Source organism: Rattus rattus, chromosome 18, assembly GCF_011064425.1.
Source record: "Rattus rattus isolate New Zealand chromosome 18, Rrattus_CSIRO_v1, whole genome shotgun sequence".
In the NCBI taxonomy this organism is placed as follows: Eukaryota; Metazoa; Chordata; class Mammalia; order Rodentia; family Muridae; genus Rattus; species Rattus rattus.
The window spans coordinates 15,585,805-15,599,335 of record NC_046171.1 but is presented as its reverse complement, the minus strand read 5'-3'; the positions used below and the strand labels follow the sequence as shown (position 1 = coordinate 15,599,335).

General features: G+C 44.4%; 1 protein-coding gene across 1 annotated transcript in view; it reads right to left on the bottom strand.

Annotated features, from left to right (window-relative positions):
- Positions 1 to 206: 206 nt before the first annotated feature.
- Ube2d1 (ubiquitin conjugating enzyme E2 D1) overlaps positions 207 to 13,531 on the bottom strand; it is a 33,015-nt gene continuing 19,690 nt past the window's right edge. Inside the window, exons 2-7 of the mRNA XM_032888743.1 lie at positions 8,571 to 8,634; positions 8,452 to 8,483; positions 6,090 to 6,167; positions 4,867 to 4,972; positions 1,789 to 1,882; positions 207 to 1,071 (exon numbers count right to left, since the gene is read on the bottom strand). Of these exons, the coding sequence (XP_032744634.1) occupies positions 1,026 to 1,071; positions 1,789 to 1,882; positions 4,867 to 4,972; positions 6,090 to 6,167; positions 8,452 to 8,483; positions 8,571 to 8,634 (420 nt within the window). The 3' untranslated portion in view covers positions 207 to 1,025. The remainder of the gene's footprint in view (positions 1,072 to 1,788; positions 1,883 to 4,866; positions 4,973 to 6,089; positions 6,168 to 8,451; positions 8,484 to 8,570; positions 8,635 to 13,531) is intronic.

Sequence of the window (13,531 nt, the reverse complement as noted above, 5' to 3'; positions counted from 1 at the left end):
GGGGTTGGGGATTTGGCTCCGTGGTAGAGCCCTGGGTTCAGTACCCAGCTCCGAAAAAAAAAAATGCAAAAAAACAAAACAACAACAACAACAACAAAAAAAAACACCCACATCTTCCAGATAGCTTTCATGCAAAGTTATATAGGTTTCGATCCTTAAGGAGGGTTCAAGCAGTTTTGGTTTTTGCATTAAGTCGTCAAGACGAGTAGTAGAAAAAGCATTTTATTTATATGGAAAAGGCTACAGTCAGATCTGTAAAAGGTGTCAATATAATATTGCCTATACAGAAAAAAAAAAAAAAAAAAAAAAGGTCAACCGTGAAGAGCAACAACAAAAAAAAAAGTCACACACCTTCTCTACCTAACAGTGCAATTAATTCACATTGCAATAAAGTTAAGTCAAGTACGATAAAACCCAAACAAGTGTTTCTCCACTCTACTCGCTATACTGCGAAATACAGTGTGCAGATCAGTTCCGGCTTCAAGAAATACGCATTCAACCCACGGAATATCCTAAGACGAGGGGGAGGGGGAACAGTTAATTCATCATCAGCTGTTGGGGGCTTCAATACTGTTCACGGGTGGGGGTGGGGGGAGTCAGGAGTTGACATAGAATATATTTAGTCTATACAGTAAAAAAATACAAATTATAAAGTGAGCTAACGAAGAATGGAATCTGAATTCAGATTTATAAAAGTGACGACATCTCGGACAGCGCGGACAGCGTCTCTCACGGGAAAACATCTTGTTTCAGAGAACGGGAAGCAGCTGGCTGCTTTTCAGTCACGTTGTCGCAGACCTTGCCGGAGACGCAGGGGTCCAAGTGTCTCGGAAACGGAAATAAATGTCCTCCTCGGTGAGCACAGAATGCTAAATGCTCTCAGCAGAGTTTCGAGGGTATTTTTTTCGGAAGTTTGTTTTGTCTTGCTTCATAAACACACTTAAAATGAGTAAAAACCAAAGGGTTCGTGGAACAAAGACATAGATTTTACAGTACTCTTGGCATAAGGGAAAGTGTTTTAACCTTTACATTGCGTATTTCTGCGTCCATTCTCTCGCGTGCCTGTTGTATCTGTAGGCATATAAAGAAAAGGGGGAGAGAGAGAGATTAAAGACACAGACGTTTAACCTGCAGAAGCCTCTGCCTGTTCAGAATTGTGTCTGCTGCCTCTCGTGGGGACCATCGTGTACACGCCAGTCATTTGGTTTGGGGGTGGGGGTGGGTAACACAAATGCATGCAAACATAAAAGCAAAAACAGGTGACTTGTAAATTCCTAGATTCTTGAGCCATCTACATAAAAATATATCTAAGTTATATAAAAAGACATTAAGAAAAAAACAATTTCAACTAGAATATATTTGAATTTGGAGGGAGGGGCATGTCCAAGATTCTAAAGAACTCATGCACCAGGAGGATGCAGTAGCTTGAAGGTAAGATCAGCATGGGCGGGCAGAGAAATGACTTCCTTTCCGAGAAGTAAAGTATCTGAGTATTCCGAGAAGTATCACTGGCCAGCGGTTTCCAGTGATAAATGCCTTCCACGTTTAATTTAGCAGCTAGAAATGACGAGGTCCCAGCACAGACACCAAACACGCACTGTTAAACCTAAACACTAACCAAGAAACAGATTTGGTCGGTTGTTTTTTTAAGACAGAGTTTTAAAAAAGAAAAGGTCTACTAGGGGGAAAAACCCTACACAGAATTAAATACACTTCGAATATTACACACAGGTGGCAAACTCGATTGAAATGCACACACACAGGAAGTGCACAGCAGCAAATACTTACTTTTCTTTGTCTGATTTATAGATCTGTGCAATATCTGGTACTAAGGGATCGTCTGGATTAGGGTCACAGAGCAGGGAGCATATTGACAACAGGACTGGAGAGAGAGAGAATATTCTATTAGGTGAGGCCTCTCCTGCACTGTAAATGAACACAGCTTGACATGACTGCACTGGGTATGAAGACAAATGATAGAGGAACACACTGAGGCAGGAGTGTGGCTCTGGGACAGGTGGCCGGACAAGCCCCAGGCCCTAGCAAATCAAACCAAACCTAACCGAACCAAACCAAATCAAACCAAAACAAAAAACAAAACAAAAAAACACCCCCCAAAACAAACAAAACAAACAAACAAACAAACAAAATACAAACAAAAACAACCAAAAAAAGCCAAACAGCATCGCAAAAATAAAAAACCCACCTGGGGGTTACATTCTATATTAACTTCAGTTGGTAGCCATTTTTTTAAATTTATTTCTTTTTATTTCATGTGCATTGGTGTTTCACCTGTCAGATCATCCCTTGAGTGATCCTATTCTGAAGCCGTTTGCATCCTCAGAGGAAAGTTTTCAGAAGCTAACAATACTCATTCTTTTTTAAAATTAATCTCATTAATTTATTTTATCTACATGAGTACACTGCCGCTGTCCTCAGACACTCCGGAAGAGGGCATCACATCCCACTATAGACGGTTGTGTATATGTAGTTGCTTGGAATTGAACTCAGGACCTCTGGAAGAGCGGTCAGTGCTCTTAACCACTGAGCCATCTCTCCAGTCCCCTAATTATTTTTTATAGAAAGCCACAGCATCGGCCACTAGGCACAGAGCACCGTGCAGTGGGCCATTTCTTGAAGTGATAAGGACGGGGCCGTTTTGTGACACCATTCCAAGAAAAACTGTAACAATCTGAATAACTATAGACAGAATCTTTCCTTTGCTCACTCTTGGGGGAGTTCATTGCTGGAGATTTTTCTGAAAGGATGCTCTGCGACCATTTTAGGTCAGAAAAATGTCCGGTTATAAGTGTTCTAACTGAAGGCTTCTGGCTTTACTTAAGACTTGAAACAGTTACGGCTGTGAACCTTGCTTCTGGTAAAAAAGTATCCCTTCTAAGAACAAGCTATAGAGCTGAGGTGAAGTGTAGCTCAGCTGATATAGAGCTCGCCTAGCATGCATGGGGCCCTGAGTTCTATTTCTAGTATCTAATAAACCCAGGCAAGGAGGCTTAGGCCCGTAGTCTCGGGATAGAGACAGAGAACCAGGGTTCCCGTGCTTCATGAAACCTGCAAGATAAAGCTCCCTCGAATGCTGCAGAAAATGGAAGACGTGGTGGTTAATTCAGGGTTGATGTGTGTAACCCGAGCAGTTCCTCCCAGCTCCCAGGCTCTGTTCTATTAGAGGGAAAAGACTAAAAAAAATTGCTGGCACGGTCTCCGATATTGGCTGGTGGGACAAATTGGTGTCTTAAGGATCTGTGAGCGCAGCTGACAGTTCGGCAAAGAACGAGGTGAGGCCACCTCTGAAGGACAAGCACCAGCGTGGACCAGCATGAGTCAGGTGCCAATCACGGTGATGCTAATGGTTATTCGAGCTACAGATGTGCACTATCTGCAAGGCATCGCTTTGCAGTACAAAATATACCTTTCCTTTTTGACTGCTTTTTTTTTTTTTTTTAATTTTTTTACTTTTGTTTTTTTCTAGACAGGGTTTCTCTGTGTAGCCTTGGCTGTCCTGGAACTCACTCTGTAGACCAGGCCAGCCTTGAACTCCCAGATCCACCTACCTCTGCCTCCTGAATGCTGGGATTTAAAGTCATGCACCACCCCAACTGGCTTAATTGCTTATTTTATTGGCCACTCTTAGAGTTGTACTTCTTTTTTTTTTTTTTTTTTTTTTTTTTTTTTTTTTTTTTTTGAGCTGGGGACCCGAACCCAGGGCCTTGCGCTTCCTAGGCAAGCGCTCTACCACTGAGCTAAATCCCCAACCCCTTTTCATTTTTTTTTTAACATTTATTTATTTATTTATTATGTATACATCATACAGCTTTCTGCCTGCATGTATGCACCTGCAGGCCAGAAGAGGGCACCAGACCTGATTATAGATGGTTGTGAGCCACCATGTGGTTGCTGGGAATTGAACTCAGGACCTCTGGAAGAGCAGTCAGTGCTCTTAACCTCTGAGCCACCTCTCCAGCCCCTGTACTTCTTCTTCTTCTTCTTTTTTTTTAAAGATTTATTTATTTGTTTTATGTATATGAGTACACACCAGAAGAGGGCATCAGATCCCATTACAGATGGTTTCGAGCCACCATGTGGTTGCTGGGATTTGAACTCAGGACCTCTGGAAGAGCAGTCGGTGCTCTTTTTTTTTTTTTTTTTCCTTTTTTTTTTTTTCGGCTGGGGGATTGAACCCAGGACCTTGCGCTTCCTAGGCAAGCGCTCTACCACTGAGCCAAATCCCCAACCCCTACAGTCGGTGCTCTTAACCACTGAGCCATCTCCCAAGCCCCAAGTTGTACTTTTTATTGCTAATAGACACTTTAATGAATGGGACAAGTCCCTAAATCTGTTTGCCCCACACCCCACCTTAAGACAGTCAAAATTTTTTCACTCTTGCTTTTCTTGTAAAGACAGAAACACAACTATCAACAGGCTTCCTAGAAAACTCCTTCCTCTAGCAATTTTTAAAGATTTGTTTTCCATTTTTAATTACATGCAGGCCAGATGATTGGGTCTCCCGCTGCTGGAGTTACAGGTGGTTGTTACCCAACTCTGGTGCTGGGAACGCTAACTCGGGTCCTTTGAAAGAGCAGTGTGCACCGTAGTCACCGATCCTTCTCGCCAGCCCTTAGTTCAGTATTTTAAATCTCTGGTTTCATTTAGATTTGCCCATCCACTCATTTCCCTCTGCCCCCGCCTGAAATCCAATGTTTACTAAAAACCAGGGTGACTGAAGAGTTACTAGAAAAAGCAAAATCAAAACAGGAGAAAGGACAGCAGGTTGAGGTGTTTGTTTGTTTCAGCTCTGGTCCCTAGACAATCCACCCCACGCCTATTTTTAAATCTGAGAAACAAAATTACCTTTTGATACAGTCAAAGCAGGCGACCACTGGGACCTCAGGATGTCAAGACAAATACTCCCGTTACTGTTTATATTTGGGTGGTAGATTTTTGTTGTGAAAGCAATCTAAGGATAAAACGGAACAAAAAGTATGTTGGTTGCCACAAATAGGAACAAACAGAACCGATCCGCCCAAGGGTAAAATGCACTCGGCTTTACACAGCTTTGGAACCAACGAGTAGACAGACGTGCAGCTCTACCCCTGGGAATTTGAAGGGGACCAACTTAGTTTAACCTCCTTTTCTCCTCCAGGTGCTGGGAAGTGTCTGGGGTATAATGAGGAAGTCTGCAGTGGCTGGGGTGACAGGCTGAGTGACGCCTGGACCAATTACTCTGGCTTTCATTGTACCTCAGAACACTCCTCTTAACCAGACTGCCAGTGACACCCAGAAGGCCACACGGATCTATAAACAGGACACGGAGTCTGTCAGGGAGGATGTGGGCTTATCACTTGTCCTTCGTGACTCACAGAGAAGAGTCTCCACAAGAGCTGCTGTCATGTGACGTCACCCATATTATTTTAAGTTGGGTGTTTTTAAAGCGCTATAATTATTATTCAATTATTTCCCTGGTTCCTTTCCCATCCTTCACACCTCCATCACTCGACTCTTCTTTGGATTTTAGTCCTCAGAAGATGTGTTTTCACCCCTTCTGCCTTTCAGTGTCCCCACTGTAGTTCCCATTGTGAGACGATGAGATGGCGCTCAATATATGTTCACTGAAAGAAAGCCGGGTCTGTTTTAGAAAGGTAACACTGTGGATGGGAAAGCCTGCTTTTTTGACTGTAAAAATATCCCAAACACTAATACTTCGTAAGGAGGAAAAGCCCAGGAGCCTAGCAGGCATAAGAAAACAGTTGACTAAGAAAGAGTACTCTAGGGCCATGGTTAAGAGTATAGGCCAATCCTCCAGAGGACCCGGGTTCAATTCCCTGCACCCACAGAGCAGCTCACACCTGTTCTGTAACTCCAGTTCCAGGGGATCTGACACCCTCATACAGATATGTAAGCAAAACGCCAATGCACAGAAAATAAATTAGAAAGGACGAGGAGTACTTTAAACCTGGATGTCGCATAAATGGGCGTACACTCGGTAACCTACTCGGTCTGTAGCATCCCAAGACCAGCTCTAGACACAGAGTGAAAATCCCTGCTCCGGGGCAGATGAGTTATGGGATAAATACCTTTGGTGGTTTAAAGGGATAGTCTGTCGGAAAGTGGACAGTGAGGAAGAAGACTCCACCTTGATAGGCGCTGTCGGGCTGAAATTACACAGAGAAAGCGCATCAGAGTCTGGCCACGGCACATACTCAACCCTCTGAACCATCCCCAGGGCGTTAACAGTGCCAAGGACCCTCAGAATCAGCGTGTATAAAAACAAAACAAAACAAAACAAAACAAAACAAAACAAAACAAAACAAAACAAAATGATCCTTGCAGCATGGGCTGAAGGAATTTACATAGAGAGCAGACTCCTTCCCAGGTATGAAGTTACCCAGGGTTCCCACCGAGTTTAAAGAGACGCAGACGCGCATGCGCACAGCAGTGTGATTTAACCAGATAGATTCGTGGGTACCAGAGTCCGCACGAGGACTTCTGGGAGGAAGGAGGCTCTCTAGAGCAGTCATCGCTGTTTTTAGAAGGTAACAACTAAACGTTTACCTTTTTTTAATTTCCAAATATTAGGTTATAATGTCCACGCAGGTATAACCAAAAGGAAAAAAGTTTAGTAAGAGGTTAACTGTACAATTTACCTCAATATTCATTTGCTAGGACTTTATATTGCAGAAGATATACAAACTCCAAAACCAAGCTGGATGAATTCAGTATTTGTGATATGTCGAATTAAGAATCAACTTTAGCAAGGCCCAGTCAGCTGCTTAATGGTGTGTGTGTGTGTGTGTGTGTGTGTGGTATATGTGTGCATGTGTATATATGTGTAAATGTATATGTGTATACATGTATGTTTGTGTGTATACATGTATGTATATATATGTGTCTATGTTGTGTGCACATGAAATATACATAAACAAAAGAGAAAGATTAAGGGGAAAAAACAAAAATAGTAGCAAAATATATTCCAAAACCTATTTTTTTAATTTATGTATATGAGTACATATATACATATATTTTATGTTATGACTATGCACAACAGAAGAGGGCATCAGATCCCATTATGAATGGTTGTGAGCCACCATGTGGTTGCTGGGAATTGAACTCAGGACCTCTGGAAGAGCAGCCAGTGAGTGTTCTTAACCACTGGGCCATCTCTCCAATCCCCCTCAAACTGTACTTTAATTCCTTCATATTTACTGGAATGCATCATGGGTAATAAAGACAGGTCAGTCGTTCTCTCAGTGCTTGAAGTTCTGCATGAAGATTACAGGGTTATATTGTCCAATTAGCCTTACTACGTTGCTTAATTCTAGTTCATTAAATGCTAAAAAAAATGTAAACAAATGACAAAGACAAGCAAGGTCCCCACGGACAGTCGGGTGACTATAGAGGACGGTGGAGCGTGTCTAGGCTGTTGCAATAAGAGGGACACACAAAACAACATCACGGCTGCTTGCTACATGTGATTCGCCTGAGAAACGCCGTGGAGGCCACAGCTCTGACTGGGAGGCGCACCTCTGGATGATGGGGCTTTGAAGGTTCATGTGGATAATGAACACCAAGCCGGAAGAACTACGTTCTTACTGAAGACTGTTAGGTAAATACACCGCTCTCTCTCCTCTTAACTTAATAGACTAATTTAGTCATTTAGGATAATTCCCCAGGGACGACTCTTTGAAATTCAGCATCTTTTTTTCCCCGGTTTGGATTACAGGGCAAATGATTTAAAAGCGATGGCTGAGTCATAAAGCATCCCAGAGGACGTTTGTAAGGCCATTCAGGAAGAACATTGCTAGCGTCTTCTCACCGAGCGCCTGCTCTTTCACTGTCGGTATTTTGTTCGTAGAAAGGGAAAGCCCGTTTCGTTTGCCAGTGCTGCTTCTCGGGTGGGGAGAGAAATACAGATAACCAGTGATAAGACAGTCGTCTGCAGTTTTAGGCCAAGCAGCAAACTCAAGAGGTGACCGAGACACCACCCAGCAGGACTCCTCCACTTGAAGTCAAGAGTCGTAAGGAGACCTACTGCAAACTGATGCTTGCCAGATATAGCAATTCCACTCCTGGGTCAGACTTATTTCAAACCTCTGAAAACCGTGGGTGTGTGAGGAAGACCCCACCTCTTTCAAAAACAACTGATGCTGTGTTAAGAATTAATAAGGCCAACACATAGACTGCTTGCACAGAGAGCTATGGGAACCTTGCTATGGAACGAGGAGGTTTTAGCACAGGTAAATAGCGCTGTGACCCAGGAGGCATTGGCCAGCCGTGCTTTAGAAAATCACTTCAAACCCTCAATCATGTTTTGCTTCCTGGGTGATTTCAGAGGACGAGAGAATATTCATCCTGAGTCAGGGACATCTCCTCACGGGTCAAAAGCCAAGAGTGCAGAAGAGGCACGGGGGTTAATCCACACGTGTGAGTTGTACTTACGGGCCCCATAATGGTTGCTTGCCAATGGAACACTGCAATACAGAGGAACAGGAATCACTGACAGTTACTCAAAGCCATCCCTTCAACGGTAGCAAAACCTAGCAATCGAATAAACTTACAGTCATCTCCCACGGGTCCCGCGGAGCAGTGGGCAGGTGGATCACGCTGTAAATCACTTAATTCCTGAGGGAGAGCAGAAACACTTGCAGTTAATCCTTCCCTTTCTGGGGAAGCAGGCCCTAAGAACCCAGAAAGACAAAGACTAGCAAATTCTCTTTAAATTATTTTAGGTTGATTCTATTCATCATGGACCCTGCCATTATGGGTAGAAGAAGGAAGTTGTGTTAAACTCCTTGATGACAGAGCCCCGGCCTTTGAAAGGACAAAGCAGAACAAGAGTGTTTTCCTTTAAGATCCCTACTACGCCCTTATGCAAGTTCACATATGTCTTTGCTAGGCAGATGATACCAACAAGCAGGTCCCGGCTGGCACAGTAATGCATGCATGAACTCCCCAGGTTTCGTTTCCAGACCCAAACAAACAAAGCCCGTCTTCCAGGAAGCAACAGTCCAGTGAGGGAAAGTGAGAGCTTGGAAACATGGGTACTTAAGGAATGACTTGAAGGAGCCAAGGATCTGTGCAAAGAGAGAAGGTGGGTTGGGAGAGAGAGATGGCTCAGTCCGCAGAGTGCTTGCGGCACAACCAGGACTCAGGTTCAATACCCAGCGCCCGTGTACAAATTTGCATGCAGTGAGGCAAGCTTGTATTCCCAGCACTGGTGAGAGAGAGGGACTGGAGGATCCTCAGGATTTAATGGCCAGCCAGCCTGGTTGAACTGGTAAGTTCTAGGCTCAGTGACAGACCCTACCTCAAGAATAACATGGAAAGCAATTGAGAAACACACTGGACACCGACCGACATCTGGTCTCCAAATGCACGCACACACACACACACACACACACACACACACACACACACACACACACACACACACACGTGTACTGGAACTTGCAAACACACGTGTACCTACACAACATATCAACACAGAGGAGGAAAGCAGTTAGGCCATGCTCTGAAACCTACAGTATTGATTTATGGCTTTTTCTCTAACCTCAAGGCATTGAAGGAAAGGTCAACGGTAGATCCCTCTTCCAGGTTTTCCAGCATTGTCTGGGAAACCCCAAATATAGGTGGCGCCATAGCTTTGGGGAAGTCACTTAACCATCCTAGCCTTGGTTAAGAAAGAACTGATCTTTCTTAAATAAGAGAGAGAAGATTTCAGTATTAAGTAATGCACACTAGAGAGAAGGTTCAGGAGCACAACTCCTGCAAAAGACCCAAGTTCAAGGAGCTGTAGAGATGACGGCTCAGTGGTTAAGAGCACTGACTGCTCTTCCAGAGGTCCTGAGTTCAAATCCCAGCAACCACATGGTGGCTCACAACCATCTGTAATGGGATCTGATGCCCTCTTCTAGTGTATATGAAAAACAGCTACAGTGTACTCATATACATAAAATAAATAAATCTTAAAAACAAAAAAAAAGACCCAAGTTCACTTAGCAGCACTCACACAACAGCTCAGGAACGCCTGTTAACTCTAGCTCCAGGAGTTCCAATGACCTCTTCTGGACTCTACAAGCAACCACACTCATGTGTGCAGGCACACACGTACACACTCATGCACGTAATTAAAGGTGAACCTTAAAAAAAAAAAAAAAAAAAAAAAAACAGTATCAAAGACCGTATGTGGCCAGGGATGTAGCTCAGGGGGCAATTTGCCTCGTGTGTGAAAGCCCTGGGCTCCATCCTCACCGCCGCACAAAGAAAAGATTACACCTGAAGAACCCGGTTTAGTTTGGAGGAACAAAAGTCATCTATCCCTGATGCAGACAGTACAGCCGAGCCATAGGAAATAGAGGGAAGTTAGCGCTGATGGGGAAGGGTGAGGGATGAGCCTGGGAAGGTAGATCAAAGCCAGACAGCAATGCCAGACAGGAAACAGAATACACACTCCACGGAGCACGGAGGAGCACGGAGCACGGAGCACGGAGCACGGAGCACGGAGCACGGAGCACGGAGCACGGAGCACAGAGCGTTATGCAGAGTGCATTGAAGTTGGGTGGGCAGGAAGAGGGAAGGATCTGGTCAGAGTTGGGGGATGGAGAGGAACCTGACAAAAGCATACTGAATGAGACTCTCAAAGAACAATCACTCTGATTTAACGGCCCTGCAAGGTCAAAGATGAGGCAGAAGGACACCACCAGAAAGACAAGTAGGGGTGTAAACTTGGAGTGGTGCAGTTCTAAGACACTCTAGGGGCTTCCCTACCTCAGGAGCTATAAGAACAAAGTAAGGAGAGGCCAGCAAACATGAGAGCTGAAGGGGCTTTGATGTCCTTCATCCTTAGAGGTGGGTGTCAGCACACCCTATGTGACCTGCAAACTCGGGCAGCCCAACCTCTCACCTCCTAGTTTTACAGACGTGCAAAGATTTGTTTACTGAGGTAGGGGCCTCCGGAAGACAAAATGGCCGCATTGACCTGATCCCTGTGACGGCGGCAACAACACCACCACGTCTTGTGGAAAGAGACGCAAACAAACCGAGACTCCAAAACGCCCCCAACTGTGAGTCATCCGTCTTTGTGCATTCGATAATCAAAGAAAGACGATGCCGGTTAATTTACCAACCACGTGTCTAGACTTCGGGAGTACTAAAACCAGAAAGAGGGGGGCTCGGAGCTGTGGTGAAAAACGGCCCTGCTCCCATCAATTTGGTGTTCTGAGAAAGGCAAGAATGTGACCTAAGGCATGGCCGCGAGCCTGGTGCAAGCCCAGGATCTTCCTTCCAAGCCGCGTCCCTTCAACACCTCTCGCGACTTTGATTTTGCTCCTTCCCTTCCCCACCCCCAACCCTGAATAAACGAGACTGGACTGACTCCGCTCCTGTGTTGCCCCATGTGGAGTTGAGCAACAGGAGACACCAGTCTTCCCAGTTGTCCCTGTATCTAAAACAAGGCTTTGACATCCAAGCCCGGGCACCGCCCCTCTCACCTGATGACCATGGGGATAACGTTTGCCCTCCAGGTCTCAATTTTCTTTTGGTTCTTTTTTTTTTTTTTTTTCGGAGCTGGGGACGGAACCCAGGGCCTTGCGCTTCCTAGGCAAGCGCTTCAATTTTCTTTTGGACAACGTGACATTACTATTCCATCTACAGTTTCCATGACAACTGCGGGACAGGATACAGGTCAAGGGTGCAGCAGGGTCTCCCCAGCCCACGGCAGCCGTTGTGATAAATGTTGAGACAAGATGGAGGCATTTCTTGCCAATTCTCTTGGAGCGGGAGACAACCGCTTCAACAGTGTGAAAGTGTGGGAGAGGAGCTGTTCTCAGTTACAGTCCAATTGCGGGGCTGCCTTCTACGGTTTCCTCTAATTTGGGATTTGGGAACCGCTTCTAAAACTACTTGTGGAGTTTTCTAAACATTAATGTATCCAACCTTTTTTTTTTTTTTTTTAAAGACAAAATATCAGTCTATAACCCTACAAGTCTAGCCCATTGCCTACTCTTTATGTAGACCAGACTGGCTTTGAACTCAGAGATCAGCCCACCAGGATTAAAAGGCACGAACCAACACGCCCAGCTCTAAACATTAAGGTAAACATTACTTGCTTAACTGGTCGATCAGAAAAGGGCAGGCTCTAACTGTGGCTTAAAAACTATTAATGATCTGCATTACACGCATTTGCAGCGTGAAATGCGCCAAGAATAAATCAGGTGTACATGCAAATGCACGCTAATTACTCTTGTTTATTAACGAGACAAGCCAAAACCACATGTCAGCTGCAATAGCTTTGAACCACATTCAAATCTCAAATGTCAAGCCGTTCTTCAAATCTCCTCAGAGTATTACATTTACAAGAAATGTCTTCTTCTCGTTATTTTTTAATTTTTTAATTTCTCTGTAAAGTCCTGATTCCACTTCCTCTCTGGAAGAGGGAGGGTAATGGATGAGAACATAAATCAACAAACTTAAGAAGTGAACTCTGCAAAGGCCAGGTTCTTAAGGTATCTGCGGATAGCTCGCCCACGGGAAGGGCGAACGAGCTGGTGGAACGTCAAACGGCCTGAACGACATTCCTGCTAGGCTGTCAGGGAATCTGCAACCACAGCCACGGTGTACAGTTCAGGCAAAATGAGCAACAGACAAAAACCGGTGCAGGCCACACGTTCCACCCGCGCCTGCAAAAATACAGAGCTTAAGTGCAAACAGAGAGAAACAAGGGGACTTAGGAACTACTAAGACGACCTCACGAGGTGAAAAGGTAACACTGTGACTATGCAGCCTATGAAAACTGCATCCAAGCACATCGGCATCCACTTTGGCCCTTACGTCAGCTCAGCAGTCGATGTGGTTTTAGGGGACATGAGGAGTCAAGGGTCGCTCAGCGATGTGCTCCTTCCAGACTTCCTTACAACCTGCGTGGCACTTGCTCGGCAGTAACTGACATCACTACACATCGACGTCTTTCGTATCGCATATCTGACGGCTAAAAGAAATAATTCAGTGAGATAACCTAAGTTTAATCACCTCGATGACTCAGCTACTCAATCGCTGTGCACTAATCATTTAACAAGATCCAAAGCTTCTGTTATAATAATCCGGGCATCTTGCCCTAGTCCTTAGCCTCTTTTCCTCTCTCTTAAATGCAGCAAAGATATTCCTGTGTGGTGTGGGTATTGACGGGGGATTTTCACCTAAACTTCTCATCAGAGAACTACGTCAAACTCATTTCACTTGCGTTTATCAACTAGGCCACAGTTTTACATTAATATCAAAGTAAAATATCAACTTCTATACGTACAGGACGATGGTTTACACTTCCTTGTTTCTCATTATTGTACTTGAACAGCTTGCAGCCCTAGTCACCGAATGATCAGGGTTAACTTTATTGTATCATTCGTATGTATCTGGTGTTTTTACTTTCATAACTATTTTAGTAGGTCAATGGAAAAATATCTAAATTTGACATACAAACTTCACTTCTGCTCTAAAAGGAATGGTCACAGATACCTTAAGAGTA